At 37.5% G+C, this 16,294-nt stretch overlaps 1 protein-coding gene across 1 annotated transcript in view; it reads left to right on the top strand.

Moving 5' to 3' along the window:
• BNIP3L (BCL2/adenovirus E1B 19kDa interacting protein 3-like) overlaps nt 1-14,678 on the top strand; it is a 14,906-nt gene extending 228 nt beyond the window's left edge. Inside the window, exons 2-6 of the mRNA XM_014943143.1 lie at nt 5,039-5,225; nt 7,042-7,114; nt 8,905-9,008; nt 9,821-9,970; nt 11,386-14,678. Coding sequence (XP_014798629.1) covers nt 5,039-5,225; nt 7,042-7,114; nt 8,905-9,008; nt 9,821-9,970; nt 11,386-11,434 — 563 coding nt within the window. The 3' untranslated portion in view covers nt 11,435-14,678. The remainder of the gene's footprint in view (nt 1-5,038; nt 5,226-7,041; nt 7,115-8,904; nt 9,009-9,820; nt 9,971-11,385) is intronic.
• Nucleotides 14,679-16,294: the final 1,616 nt, after the last annotated feature.

Genomic DNA, 16,294 nt, shown 5'->3' with positions numbered 1-16,294 from the left:
AGGCGGGAAGAGGGCGGGGGGGCCTCAGGGCCGGCGGGAAAGCCCAGGGGGCTGTGGGGATAAGCGGGTGGGCTGCCCGCCGAAAGTGGGGTGAGGTGCTGTGGGGAGGGCGCTGGCCGGTGGGTTTTGGGCCTGGCAGGAGGGCTGAGGTGGGTCGGCCTCGGCGGGCGCAGCCGGAGGAACGAGCTAGCGCCGTGGAGCCAGGAGCAGGTTTGTTCCGTGGTTACACTGAGTTTATTCGGTGGCTGGTGTTACCAGCTAAGATGGGGATACAGCAGGGTAGGGGGAGGAGCGTGACTGTGGGAATGAGTTTATTCAGTGGCTGAGTCAATACCACTGACGTGAGCTATTTTCCTCTATATCCGGCATCTCTGTCAGCTGCTCTGCTGCATCCTTTTGTTCCTAGGATAACACTAGTAAGGCACGTCGCTGGGTTTTCTGTAGGCTCACATACTTACTTGGCAGATGCTTTTCCCCCGTTTTAAACGGCTACTTCAATATGCCCTTTCATTTGTAATTATTAAGGATTCTGCAGTCGAAGAGGTGAATAAATTGCATTAATGATTAACTGTTACCTTCGTGGTTTACAATGAAGTTAAACTGACCACGGAAATATATTGGTTGGTTGATCTCCTGTAACTCAATGGGAATTGTATGAAAGAAGAATAAACTATGCCCGTTTCATAACACTGCTATTGTGTTCTGGTAACACTGCATCTCGTGATAAGGATGGCAGTTTACAACAATATTCACCGGAGTCAAATAGGTGTTTTACCAAATTATTCAGGGCTGGTAGCATACTTAAATAACAAGTATGCTGTTTTAAAGTTGCAGCGTGCCTGCTGCCTAACTCGGTGCTTTCTTTGTAAACGCCAATCTTTGACGCTTCTAGATTTTAATATTTCTTTTTTGTTTTCTGGTTAACTTACTCTGTGGGACACGTTAATCCGCTGTAAGATAGGAGCAACAAGAGTTGAGTGCGCTGTAAGCCTCTGCTGGGTCTGCCCACGCAGGTCTTATTGCTGGATCAGCACGTAAAGGCTTAGCACAATCAATGTGATTACTGAAGGTGGTGAGCGCAAGGAATGAGAGGAAATGTTTTATAGCCTGTGCTTCATGAACAAAACAAATGCAACCAATCAGTTCCACGGAGGCTTAGCGCTGCTTTCAGATGTTCAGCCGCTCCACAATGCTTTGGTGTTATAGGTACATTTTCTGCCATTAGAGAAGCTTTTCAGTGAACCTTTTGAGACTAATGAGCTTAGACGCTTATTCATTTTGTTCTGTATGTCATTTGTGCATGTTTAGGGCCTTTCATTCAAAGATCCCTCAGCACTTGAATCGAAGGTCAGAAGACCTGGGAGTAAAACTGGTAACTGAACCGATGCTTTGTTGGGTTCACGAAAAACACCCAAAAAGCCTTGCTTGCTCCGAGAATTCTAGATGCTTCCTATATTTTAATAATTATAAAGCTCTGTTACATATTGACAAAAAAAGAAATCCCACCTTAGGCAGGAACCCATCTATCTCTGTCATGGAAAATCTGCTTAATAATTACCATTATGGGAATCTGAACAGCTTTCTTTTCTCTCTCTTTTGATTTTTTTTTTCTTTTTGATTAATGGTATACTTCATTGCAAAAGTGATATTTCTTAGTTTATTCAGGTATACCATGGGTCAGGCTTCTTGGGAGCTAGTAGTTTGGTGTCCTTACACATGTATACGTTTTATATATATATATATAAAAATACTGTCTTTGGTATCTCCACCCTCTCCCCCTCCCCCAAGTGAAATCACAGAGGGAATAAACAAAATGAGAGCCCTCTTCCCCAACACGTTTAGCTCCTCTTGTTCAAACAGTCTACCAGTTATGGAAAAACATGTAATTAAAGTATATCAATTCATAGAGAGACAATTAGCCTTACAGCATGGTCAAAATTAAAACAATTTTGGAGAAAAATACAATTCATATGAATAGTTCAGTTGGTTGGTTTTTTTTCCCAGCAAAGTGTGCGTTACCTGATTTGTGAAGGGAGGAAAGTTTTATTGCATTTCTTGATTATACCACTTTTAATTTTACCATGTATCTGCTTGACAGTAAAATGTGAAATAGAAATATGGTAAAAATAAGAGTTCTCATGGGGGTGATTAATGTAACTTCCTTAGTTTTGAAGAAAGCTTGGGGCAAAAAGCACTCTCTATTACTTCTCAAAGATACTTCTGTGCATCTTTTTAAAGAAGCAGAGATTTATGTTCCCTTTAATCAGAGTCTTCGAAACTACTGGAGCTTTTTGGCTCCCTCTCCCAAACCAGTTGTGACTGCCAGTGGGAGTATGTAGCATGTTTTAGCTTGATGTCAGATTACGCTTCCTTGAATGTATTTTGACTCATTAAAAGTGAGGTCAGATGGAGAACGTGCTGCTCGTCATGTAAACTACTGCTTGACTCGTTGGAACTCTTTACTCACAGTTTAATTTGAGTGTTCTTCCTAGTATGGCTGCAATGGGTTTTAGATAAACGGCAAGTTTTGTCAGTCTGGGATAATGGCTAATAAAGATTGTGTTTGTGCAGAACCCTAAGTGCTGTGGAGGTGTGTTCTGCAGCTGAATCCTTGAGCAACCAGTTCTGATCATCTTCTGCTGGGCTTTTCTCTACCCGTACGTGGTGTCGGAGGAAGACCTCTCCTTGCACCTTTGCCCTCTGGTCTTTTCACATCACTTTGTCACTTGCTGCTGATTTTTTAATAATAGATGTCTTTGCAGATCCTGACCATTAATAATTCTCCCAACAGATTCTCTCTGCTCCAGAATGGTTATTGGGGAACGTACAGCTTTGTGGCCTAACAGTCTTCTAACTGCATTTGCCACGTGCTTTTTTTGCAGGTGTGGCCTCTTGCTGTAAAGGTGTTGCTACAAGGCAAATCTGCCTTCCTGATGTAGTTCTTACAATGTGGCCTTTTTATTTTGAAATTAGACACCGGCAATCGTCGTAAATCTGAAATAATACAATCTCTGTGTCTCACAACAACTAGTCTGAGCAAAGGCTGCCTTTTCCCAGTTAACTCTTCACTGCCTGAAAAGCCCAGCATGTAGTGCAGAGTTGGTGTATATCTTGTGGTTGTGCACAAAAGCTCACTCTGTGTCTCACAACAACTAGTCTGAGCAAAGGCTGCCTTTTCCCAGTTAACTCTTCACTGCCTGAAAAGCCCAGCCTGTAGTGCAGAGTTGTGCACAAGAGCTCTGTGTACATCCTAAATTCCTTGTTTGTGAATGCAGCTTGGGAAAACCAGACTATAAACCACCAGGACTTTTAACGAGTATGATGCTTCCATGCTCATCTGTATAATGGCGTAGTTAATAGTTGGTCCAGAGGATACATTCTGTTTCAGCTTCACAAAATCAAGTTGAAAATAGGTGAATTTGTCCCTTCCTGTGTCACTGATGCAGTTCCCAGAGCCAAAACTTTGTGATAGAAATAAGGTGCATTTCAGAAGTCAAGAAATCAGTGCTAAAATTTAGAACCTGTACAAATAATGTATAAACAGTAGTTTCAGCTGTTGTATTTGTATCTAAAATACAAAAAGAAAGCCTAAGGTTTTCTTTTTTTCTCTTGACTGTTTTTACCTCTGTGATGAAGATGTCAAAACTTTAGAGAATGAACCAGACACAAAAAATCTGAAAGAGCTCACCTTCAAGTGGCACCAATTAAATTACACAGGAGTTGTGATGACACAACATACGTGTGTGAAATTGTTGTCTGACAGATAATGGGAACTAATGTTGCGTAGAAAACCGTGTGCTTTTGTGAAATTGGAGATCTTTGGCTCCGTAATCATGGCTAATAAAGCGGCTGTATGGTCAAATGATTCTTGTTACATATCTTAATGAGAAGGATGGAATTAGAGTTGGACAGGGAATCACAGAATGATGTGGGGTTGGAAGGGACCTCTGGAGATCATCTCGTCCAACCCCCCTGCCCGAGCAGGTCCCACAGGAACGTGTCCAGGCAAGTTTTGAATGTCTCCAGAGAGGGAGACTCCACCACCTCTCTGGGCAGGCTCTGCCAGGGTTCATGATACGCTTTTGCTCTTTTGTCAAATCTCAGTACACCTATGGATAGCCCATAGTTATAACTAGGAAAAAAAAGGGAAAAAACAGGAAATACCAGCTTGTACACCATATAGTGTTCCCTGGCTAAGGAAATAAAAAAGAGAAGAAAAAGAAAAAAAGCCTGAAGTGATGGCATTGAACTTACTGGGTGAGAATTCTGGATTTCTCGTGCTACTCAGTGCTTTATTTTGGCTTATGAGCAATGAAATCTTTTAATCTAACTGCAGTGACATGTATGTTATCAGGGCATTTCAGCTGTGAAAGGAAACTTGGTGCCTGCCTCGAGCTTGTGATGGTTTGAATTGTGGTGTGACCCATTTATTAAGGTTATGGTAGGACAGGAGAGGTGGCAGCCGGCATTGAATGAGAGATGTTTGTTAGGGGGCCAGGGCAAAGGAAGCCAAATGAGGCCTGAGAATGGCAGTCTGCCTGATGTATATAAAAACCAGGGGTTGATTCAGGGCTTTTGGAAGTAGAGGAGAGAAGGAAAATATAAAGCTGCAGCTGGGGGTGTTGTATAGAAGGGGGTAGGGGGTGAAAATTTTGTTCCAAAATGGAATGTAGATGTAGAACGGGGAAGCAGGGTGGTTAGTGTAATTGAGTGATACGTAGATAATTGAGGCTTCAAACTGCAAAGAGAAACATGACCTGTTAAAGTATTAATAGTTGAGGAGAGAGGGGATGTTCTATTTGACTAGCTCTGGAGGTAGGTAGCAACAAAACATAACTTTTTAGGGGTGTTTTTGTTGATGAAAGAGGAAGAAACATGTCAGTCCCGTCTCCCATGCATGTTTATGAGCTTTTCCCAACAGCAGTGTATGTTATCTGAATTCACCACGTTCATGTTTTTTTCTGTGTGTAATTGATAAACTTCAGATGGGTTTGAGTTCCACTGCTTTTAATGAGATGATGTCTGCCTGGCCCAACAGGTTCCTGGGTGGAGTTACAGATGAACGGCAACGGCAATAGTAACGACAACGGCAACGGGAAGAACGGAGGTCTGGAACATGTCCCTTCATCATCCTCCATCCACAATGGAGACATGGAAAAAATTCTCCTGGACGCCCAGCACGAATCAGGACAGAGCAGTTCAAGAGGTAGTTCCCACTGTGACAGGTAAAGAACTGTTTGCCATCCTGCATGCGGTTTCTTGCAGTTTTTATCCTTTAGATGTTAATGAAAGGGTAAAGCTTTTTCTCAGATTTAAGTACTTGCTGGCTCGTGACAACTGGCTACCAAATAAGACTTCTGACTTAAACACCTCGTTGCTACAGAAAGCTAAGGAATCTAGGAGTGGGAAAGTCCCAGCAACACCACAGTTAAATTTCACATTGTCATAAATCACACATGATATAAAAAAAAAAAATCTAATTTTATCAGCTTATTAATAATAATGTTATGCACATACGCTTTATATTTAGTAAAGCATAAGAAAATGTATCACTGGACTTAAGAGGGGAAAAAAAAAGCTTCTTAAAATTTAATAAGAAAATGTATCACTGGACTTAAGAGGGAAAAAAAGCTTCTTAAAATTTGTACTCCTTGCTTTCAATATTCCACTTCTTTTTCCTGTGAAGGCAAAGTATTTCCTACCTAACAGTATAATCCTTTGAAGCACATGTGAGCATTATGATATTCTTAGGTGTAAATTATACCTTTTTTCTAGAAAGTTTTGGGGCAGTTTGGGAAATCCTCGAGTGGTCTCTTTTATATAATTTTAGCTGTCCTTCTGTTCCTGCCTCCTTTGGTTTTGCTGGATGGATGCTCTCTAACTCTCACGTCTACCGCGTAGCTTGTATGAAGTGGTTGATCAGATATAAAAGCTATTTAAAATCAGTTAAGCCTGATTTAATTACTGAATATAGCAGGCAGTTTTTAAAATAATCCATATGAGTACTTTGAGTAGAACAGTTGCATTTATAGAAAATAAAGTTTGTTACATCTGTGGTGCTAAGAAATGAGCTGTAAGTAGTTTAGTACTTTCCAGTCAAACCAGGAATGTTTGCTGGAAGATGGCTGTATAGTTCCTTTTACTAGCACAGAATTTTTTCAGTCATTACCTGTGTTTTAAGTAAACAAGACAGATTTTTTTTTTTTTTTTTTTTCCTCTCCAACTTAATTTTCCACTTGTTAGCTTTTTGGTAATTCCTTTCCCATTTTAACAATTGAAGTAACATACAAGAGAGGGGAGGTACTTTAACATTTTGCATTCTTTTCTGAAAGCTCTAAACTGTAAGTTGCTCTTTAATTGTGGTGTTTTGGGGTCTTTTTGAATATTTCTAAATACACCTTTTTCATGAAAGCTTAAGTCAGGTTAAAAAGATACATGTAGCACTTTAATTAGAGAGACCTGCATTGGTGCATCACACAGTATTTGTATCGTTCCTGACTTAAATTCCCCAGCATTTCCTTGGTTGAGGTGTGATAGGTGAGATTAATTTCTCAGGTAGATTACCAGATTTTTAGTACTTTTGATAATGGCAATAACAACGACTTAAGTGAGGCTAACAAGGGAAATACATGTTCTTGCCAAACATTAAAAAGTGTTTTGATGTGATGTTCTGCGTGTAATGATACAAAAAGAGATAAAATTCACTATAGTGGCAGTGTCATCTAAAAGAAAGAAGGGATCTACATCTTTTGTGTAGCAGTTGTGGTTTTGGGCAACGCTTTCTTTGCTTCAGTTGAGGGACAGTCAACCCTGCTGTGAAAGACAGGATTATAAATGGGAAATAAAAAATGATGAGTGGTTTTGGAAGACTTTTTAACACTGATATATGTGATCTGAAGGGTGGTGTGGTCTCTTTACTCATCTGAACAGTGTGCAGAAGTGCACGTGGAAATGATTCAACTGAGATGCTATTTACACTAATGAGTCTTTAGGTGACAATGTATATGACAAAATGACATAATGAAATCCATTTCTCTTTAGCCCTTCACCTCAAGAAGATGGACAGATAACATTTGATGTGGAAATGCACACAAGTAAAGACAGTAGTTCTCAGGTATTTTCTTCACTAACTTTTTTTAATACATTGACTTTAAAAATATTTTAAAGCTGTGGCTATTGTATATAGATCATATATTTATACAGACTGGTATTGGAAGTACTTGAAGGGTAGAGCAAGCTCTAAAGTTCTAAAATCTTACGTATTTTACATGTCAAAAAACCCCATTAAACTACTGCTTTCTAGCATTGTTTTTTTTACATTGTCAGACCCTAGACTTGGCTGTTACCTGCAGTACAAGCAAATGAATTAATAAACTTTATCTAATCAAAATTTGGAGGTGTCCTTTAGTCATTTGGGAAAGGCTGTTTACTTGTCTTCTAGTTCTTGCAGGTTTTTACTCCTTTTTTTGTTTGTTTGTTTGTTTGGGTTTTTTTATTAAAACTTTATATAGTACCTCTCTGTAAATAGATATAATAAATACTTATGCACTCAAGTTTATATAAGTTTAATTAGTCTTTTCTTTTTAGCAGTTGTTTTCAGAATAAAGTTTTATCAAATTAAAAGCCATTCCAAAACAATTATTTTTAACAAAGAGGCAGGGTTAGTAAACTTTGTTTAGGCTTAAATTCTGTATTTATTGAAATTTGACTTGTAGAGATTAATAGCTTTGGAGCGAAGGGAAAAATGAGGCTCCTTCTCTAAAGTTGAGAAGTGCCCTGTTTAGTCTCAGTCATATTATTGTTTAACACTCTGCTTAAACTATATCAAACCTGTTTTGTTTTTGAAATGTTTATATTTCTGCCCAAAATTTCAGGGTGTTCGGTTTATTGCTGTGCAGATAGTCAGCTCACATGATAGTGAGTAATCTCCACAATACAAACTGAGAGGAGACTAATGCTGAACTCTTAGTTTGATCATTTAATAGAATTTGCTGTCTTCAGCAGTATAAATTAAAAGCATTCCTGGAAGAATGAAACCTTGCATTTAATTTTGTCAAAGAGCTGGCGGAACAGTAGGACTGTTGCACTTCTGCCCTGTGGAGCCAGAGCCATGTGAATGACGTTGGTGGTTAGGTCTGCGTCTCACTTCTGTGACTCTCATATTTGATTGCTTCTGGGGTTGGTGTGGTTCCCACTTCAATGTTGTAAGTGGTTTGTCTTATTTTACTAAGGGTCACGCAGGAAATTGTTTTGATATTAAGGAGGAGTTTGTACCAAAGTCAGTGGTGTTCTCTAGTCTTTCTAATCTATTTTTTTTCCTGTATGGTAACATTTGCATCTAGTGATGTAAAGCTAAATGTTTGCATCAAGGCAGTTATACTGAGTCCTTGCTTTTCCTTACTGCACCTGGGATGCACCCAGTAGAAGCTGCTAGTTGCAAGTAATATAAATATTAAATGACTAATAACATTTTTTTAAAGAGTCATAATACTTTTTTATTTTTGACTGTCTTTCTGTGCTTTATCCATGTTCTGTGCACTTTAAATCGAATGTCATCAACTTAAAGTGTGCTTTTAATATTTTTTGCATAGTGCTGGTTTACTAAATTTAGGATTAAAATCATCATTTTAAATTAGTTGTTTAAATAACCGAGCAAACAGCTTGCTATGATGTGGAAATCCTGGACATAGCAATAAAATTTGTGACGTGCTGACTTCTGCAGATCCTCCTGTTTAGCATAATAAAATCTCTTCTGAATAATCAGTAGCCCAAGAACACTTGCTCGTTTATCAGGTGCCACCATTTGGTGCTTATCATTTTACCACTCTTGTTGTTGCTCTCAGTTTAACACCCTAGAGAGGAGCTAATTGAGTGTTATAAGGCTTGTCCCATGTCTATTTTCAGTCTGAAGAGGAAGCAGTAGAAGGAGAGAAAGAGTTGGAAGTTTTGAAGAAAAGTGCTGACTGGGTGTCAGACTGGTCAAGTAGGCCTGAAAACATTCCTCCCAAGTGAGTTAAACTCTTTTTTTTTTTTTTTTTAATGAATATTCTTTTATATGAAGGAGAAAAGAATCATAGGTCACAATTGTGTGGAATTACTCTGGCTCTCCAAATCAGACCATCTTAGAAAAAGGTAGATTTCTCTTTGGGGAGGCTAGAAAAAGTCACAACAAAGTATTACGAGAATCTTAACAGCAACAGAATTATCTTTTTACTGAAAGTAATATAGATCCACAGCAAACTGATTACAAGGTTTCTTGACAAAATTACAATTATTGGGAGAGCTGGGTACTTGGAGCTGGGATTCATGGGATTTAGTTTTGGCTTATTGAATGGAATAGTGTTGAGCAAGTCTCCTAAATTCTCTGTACCTTTTTTTCTTTCTATGTAAAATATGTAATGTTCATCCACGGAAGGGGAAACGTTGAGATCCTTGAATGCAAAGCATTTTTATTAAAATAGAGGATGCTCTCTAAATCTGGCAGACTTCTGTATCTCTGTTTGGAACAAAAAATGAGGCTCTTGCTAACAAATCACATCCTGAAATTCCCTCTCTCGGACCTACCTCTCTCTTCAGCTTCTGCTCCCTTTGTCTCTATACTGTCTGTGTAAGTGGTCTCTCCACAATACCTCCTATTATTCTCTTTGATTCCTTACTCTGTGTAAGGGATCTCTTGCTTTGATCTCTAGCTCTTTGTACTTTTTAAAAAAATGTTCCTACAGAGATCTGTGTATTTGTGTGCAAAAAAAAAAGGGTAAAAGGGAAAGAAACAAAACCATCTTGTTTAATTTTTCCTCCCTCCCCCTCTCTCTTCTTTCAGGGAATTTCATTTCAGACATCCTAAACGTTCAGTGTCTTTAAGTATGAGAAAAAGTGGAGCAATGAAAAAAGGTGGCATTTTCTCTGCAGAATTTCTTAAGGTTTTCATTCCATCTCTGTTCATATCTCATGTTTTGGCTTTGGGACTAGGGTAAGTATGAACCTAATTCTCACTTGAACTTTTGCATCTGCCTTTGCTTTTCCACTTGTATGTCAGGTGCCTGCTGAAAAAGGATTTATCTGGAATAACTTTGTTATTCTTATTGTTGCACCTTGCTCAAGATAGGTTTGGTGCATTTTTTTTTTGAAATGCAGGAAAACTTTGCAGCCATGAAAACTTTGCAGCCATTAAATCTTTGCAACCATTAATATGTTTCATTTCTAGAGTAGATCGAGTTTCTTATGTTGAAAATGCATGGATTATCATGAATTTACAAATAACCTTTTCAATTATAACACGTGCCATTTGATTATCCACTCCTACTTAAATGATTCAGGTTATAATGTAGGGAAAGTAAGAACAGAATGGGTGGAAAAATGCTATAACTTTTACTAACCATTTGAGGAATGGGTTATAATGTAGGGAAAGTAAGAAAGAGAGAAAGAGAATGGTGAATGATTATTCGGGTTATAATGTAGGGAAAGTAAGAAAGAGAATGGGTGGAAAACTGCTATAACTTTTACTAACCATTTGAAGAACGCAGTGTACAAATAATGATGCTGAAATCCTGTGTGTATGGCACATACTCTGTAATTTTCAACGTTTCATGCTGCAGTTGTGTGATGTTACTGAAAGTCAAGGTTTGAATACTTAGATACATGAAATACTGGAATGTGTCCTGCAAGATCAGCTACGGCTCTGCTCAGCTATGTTTTCATTGCCTGCATAATCCAACATAATCTCTGAGCTTCCTTAAATCCTTGCGTTATGTTTATCCATCTTATGTTCTTTGTGATGGGGGCGAAGGCGTGTACTCAAAATATGTTTTTATTTAGCTTCATATTTATTTGTGGGGCTGTAATTCAAGCGTCTCTCTAAATTCTTGTAAACTAACAAATCAGGAGGACAGAATATATGGGAATATACTGTATGATTTTTATACGATAGAAAAATTGTTTATTTGTGCGACGAATTAAATCTTGCTCGGATTTATTTGTGAGAGGTCAGCGTCTGCGTAGATCCTCAGTGTTTTAAACTCACCCCCTCCCTTTATAGGCAGTACTTTATTTGTTTTACTGTAATAATCTGGGAGGGTGGCTCAGGGGTTGAAGAGCCCCTGTGTCAGGTACTCCACAAACAACACCAAAGCTTTTGGACTGGGGTTTTCAAATGAGCTTGAGACTGGAAGAAACTCACTTTTACTGAATGTTGATAGCATCAGTCTTCCTAGGCTTATCTGAAAATCTCACTCCTTAAGTAAATTTATAAAAGAGAGGTGAAGTCTGTGGAAGAATCTCATCAGACTTACTTGAAAGACAAATTAGAATAGCTGAGTGTGAGAGGACTGTTTGGAAAACGGGGACTATTTTTGTGAAATACGATATGCCTTATACTTTTTATTTCAGCATCTACATTGGGAAACGACTGACCACACCTTCAGCCAGCACTTATTGAAAGATGGGAGTGCAAAAACCTGGAAATCCACGTGACCTGTGAAGGTGTTACTGTCTCATTTAGTACATTTGACTTGAGACCATTTTAAGCATGACCCTGACTTCATCACCCTTTCCTTACATATCCAGATTTTCGCAAACTCTGGAATTCAGTATTGTGTTGGAACTCTGTTGAGGTGTTTCGCTATCCACATTCTTTCCCTCTCTCCTCCCATTCCCCTGCCTCTTGGCCTGCAAGACACGTCAGAGTTGCTGAACGGAGTTTACAACTTGTCTATATGTTGCAAGGGCTTCTCTCAATGCAAAATGCCACCAGCAAGTTTTAATTTTATCAGTGATGCTGTTGCCTCCTTAGTGCAACCTGACTTAAATTGCAGTTGTGCATGGTATAGATGTTGGCTGTATTATGGTGATAAAATTAACAGTCTCTTTGGGAGAAAACTATTGATTGGAGAGAAAATGAATTTTTCTTTTGAAAAACAAGCTGGTTGTGAAATAAATTGAGAAATCACTGGCAATAAAAAAAAAACCAGTTTAAATCAGCTTTTGGGGGAATTTCCTTGGCCCCTTGTATTGGCTAACACCATATGATTTGCAGGAGGCAAAGACTGCATAAATTTTAAAGTAGGATAACTAAATCCATCAGCATATTTTAATATTAGGTAATTGTTGTAATCTTGTCTTTTCTATGAAGTCAGCTCCTTATTCCTTGTAGGAAAACCTGTCTGATGCCTAGAAAATATTAGAAAAAATTGCATTGTTTGCATGTGAAGAAGCTTTTCTTTTCCTTACCTGTTTTCTTAAGGGAAAATTTTCAATGTGAAATTTTCCTTTTAAAAGTAGTTTTAAATTAAGGAAAAACCCAACAGCTGTAGGTGTAGTTAGACTCTGTATAAAAGAATATGATTCTGTTTGTTGTGGAACCATTTACAATTAACGACGATAGGGCCGTTTCGGAAGGTAAAGCGTTTGACCTATCTTTGTGGGGGACAATCTTGCAGGTGCGTAGAGATTCAGAAGTTGTAAAGCTCTGAAATGTCTTCTGCAAATGAGTTTTCAATATTCCTATCTCACTGTTTACTGTACAATCTCCTCTGGGGATACATGGAATCTGAAAGTCACTCGTGATGTCTCATGTTAGCTAGACTTCTCACTAATGTTGTTGAACTTTTATCTTAGGGAACATTAAGCCTTGTCCTCCTTCAGTGACACTTCTTTTCAAAATGTGAAGCTTTAGTACCAAATTGTTACAAAGCATTGGGACAGTCGTGTCCTTAAATAGATTTTATTGGATTTCAGAACATGTAGCATGACTCTGAAGGATAGAATACTCTTTTTTTATATATATATGAATATATAAAAAAAAAAATATGATATAGACTTTAATACTAAGTATTTAGGGAACCAATGCTAATTTTAAGACTAGCGAAAATCTCATTTAAATAAAAACTTTAGCAGGCTGACCTGTAGAAAATGGTAAGAAAATATAGTCAGCCGGTTTGGAGAGAACAGCTACCTATAATTGTTTGCTTGCATCAGACTTTATAAAAGTTGATTATTTGATATAGCAGAGATCGCTTGAAACAGTTGATGCATAGAAGCTGAACCCCAATTGAAGTTTGATTTAAAAGAACTTGGTTAGCTCCCAGGAAGTAAAAAAGTGAAGTATAAATCCACTGCTAGACTGTATTTATTTTTATTCTCTACTTCTGAATGCTGTTAGAGAATGCTTTCAGGGTGAAGGGGCAATCTTAAAAAATTTCTGTTGAAGACTTCTGCTTTATTTTCTTTTAGTTGTGAATACTAGTGGCACTGGAGTTGCCTACAACTGTGTATTTGTTTTGAGCGTGGATATTGGGTTTCACCCAAAGGTGGGGGAGGGAAAGGGGAAGTGGTGAAGGGTGTTTTAGATAGTATCAAGTACATCGTTTTACAGTCCTGAAAACTGAGGGGACAGGGGAAAGGCTGAAACACTTTCAGTTCTAATTACAGCACCTTGTTTTGTATGGAAATTGGAATAGTGGAAAAATAGATTTTTACTAAGTAGGGAGTACTTTTTTCAAAAAAAAAATAAAAATGACCCCTTTCTAAATTAAAAGGTAATTCTTCTTCAGAATATCTGATAAATAATACTTCAAGCTTGTGGCTAGAGTATCAACAGCTTATAATATTTGAAGGAGCCGTGAAGTAAAAGTTGTGAAAACGATAGCTGAGGAGTGGATACATGATCACTGTAACACTTGTTATGATACAATGCAGTATTTATTGATACCCTGCTATAAGCTTTGGATGAAAGTCTACAACTTCTTGTTTTACAATGAACAGAAACAGATTGTTGTATAATTTGAAAAGGGGTTTCAACTATTGATAGTTGAAGTTTTGTTAAGATAAATGTTGTTTAAAAAGCTTTATACCTGTTTACAGTTTTGGAAAAAAAAATGCAGGCTTCATTTTTCTTACATTCAGTGAAAACTGGCCTAGAATATTTGTAAATAGGATCAAGAAGAAAATAATGCATAAACTCGCACATTAAAAATGCAGCAGGCTAACTTAACTGCAGCAAATGCATATTTACTTACTGTTTTAAAAAGTGAAAGCTGAAGATTGTTAGAAATTCAAATTTTTTAATTGACATTTGTTGAAATATTGGAGTTAACTGAGCCAAAGTGATTATGCATTCTTCATAAATTAGTTAGCACTTTGTAACATTATATACAGTTTACAGTACATGTATAAGTTGTAGCTTATAAACATTTTGTGCCATTAAAGCTCTCACAAAACTGGTTGTCTGAAATTACTTCATGCTGCGCCTTTCTTCTCTTTCCTTTTACTTTCTTTATTTTTACAGGACTGATTTATATAATGTTTCATGGAACTGTTGTGTTCTGGGTTATATGGACATTGAAGCTGCTGTTTATAGACTGGAATAATTTTTTGAACGATGGCTGGGGTTTGGTTTTTGTTTTGTTTTTGGGTTTTTTTTCAGTGACTTGGGATCATCTGCTTCTTTTCCTGAAGCACTTAATAAAAATATTCCCATTATCAGCAATGTATTCCTGCGCCGAGTCCTCCAGCACCTCGTCATGGAAAACTTTTAAAGCAAAATAATCTAGTGGCATATGAAATGTAAAGTAGAATTGATGAGATTTTGTATAATTGGTCAACTCTATTGTACTCCTTGTATTTTTCCTCTGTTTCTTAATTCTGTTAAATTTGCAGATTAAAGAATAAGGGACATAAACCCTGTTAATCTGCCTCCATGTTCTTGGTTCAAGAGCACTGGTTATTTCTGGGAGTATGGTGTGAAGAGTAGTTCATTCTAAGTGGGAAATGTCATAGTTCCGAATCTGTTCCTGTCCATTTCAGTTACCTAGTGATTCTTTTACATGTTTTTAATGTAAAAATCCAGAACTTTGTGAAAACGGGATTTTTTTTTTTTCCTGAGGAATAAGATAGATAAAACTACAAATGCTACTTTCTGAAAGTTGAGATGTCTGGGATTTACAGTGAAACTTGGGCTTGAAGTTTTGAATTACTACTGCTTTGATACTGCTTTGGAGAGCAGGGCTGTGGGGGCTTTGAGCAGTTTCTTTCTATGCAGCCAACTGAGATAAACACATTTATTTAGTTGGTGTTGCAGGAAAAATAATATCATTGTGTGCTTCAAAGCCTTTTTAGTTGTAATGCTGTGTTTTGCAAAGGAACAAAACCAAGATAACATTGCTTAAAGCAGCAGTATCTTTGCACTGAGATTATTCTGGTATAAATGACATTTTGATGGAGTTTGAGGACTGTCTTTTTTAATTCTAGTACAACAGTGTTCAAGGAAAGACTGACAAGAAGGGATTTATTTGCATACTTAATTTAGAGCACCACAGTGATATTACTTACCTGTTCAAGTAAACTCAATGTAGCTAGACAGATGAGCTGCATAGTGTCTTGCTTTTCTCTAATCAGCACCAAAAGTGTGTTTCATGTTAAATTCTACGAAAGTTACCTTCTGCCTTCACTGAACTAGAATGCACTTAGAGATTTAGCTAAATTAGCTATTCACGTGCAACTGGGAGGGGATGTTAAGTCCTACTTAGACTCTGTTTTCAAACTCAACTGTAAACATATGAAAAGATGAAATACTTTGAATTTTGTGTTTTATCAAAAAGTTCTATATGAAAGTGTTATTTATACATTTGCGTGCGTGTGCATACATGTAAAAGCTCTATCTAAAAATGAAGTCCTGATTCTGTGCAAGGATCTTTGCCTGGTAATTAGTTATATTGAGGACTCCTTTGTCTTGGGTCTTAAAATCCAAATAAAGTGCTAGGACTCTTGAACTATGCTATATAGAGTTGAATCATCACTTCAAAAATGAAGCTTAAACCTTAAGATACTCTTGGAAAAATGTGCTGCATATAGCATCCAGGTGAAAAAGAAAAAGCTAAATTAATTTCTGTTTCATTAAATCACTCTTTGTGTCCTGCACTATGTGTCAGGCTCGGCAAAGTGCAGCTGACTCAGCCCAACTTCTGCTCACAGCACTTAAAGCACGATTCGTCTTGACATTAGAGGGAGAGCAAGTGGTGGTTTTCCATTAAGGAAAGTAAACATGACTTAACTTTTTGAGCTGCTGCCAGAAAATTGAGAGTATGGAAACCAGCATTGTCTGTTTTGAACCATTTCCTAATGCTTTTCTGATAAGATTGTGAAGTTTGTTTAGAGAGAGGGGTTTTTTTTTTTTTTTTGCATTGGTACATTTTGTTTAACTTGCAGCTTGTTGTCTAAAGATGAATGAATTTTAAGTGCTTATTCTGGTGTATATAATGAAAGGGAAGAACAGCGAGTCCTACATCTGTTTATACGTTGT

This window comes from Calidris pugnax, unplaced genomic scaffold (assembly GCF_001431845.1).
Source record: "Calidris pugnax isolate Ruff unplaced genomic scaffold, ASM143184v1 scaffold88, whole genome shotgun sequence".
NCBI lineage: Eukaryota > Metazoa > Chordata > Aves > Charadriiformes > Scolopacidae > Calidris > Calidris pugnax.
The sequence above is the reverse complement of the archived record's forward strand: the minus strand, read 5'-3'. Positions and strand labels throughout refer to the sequence as shown.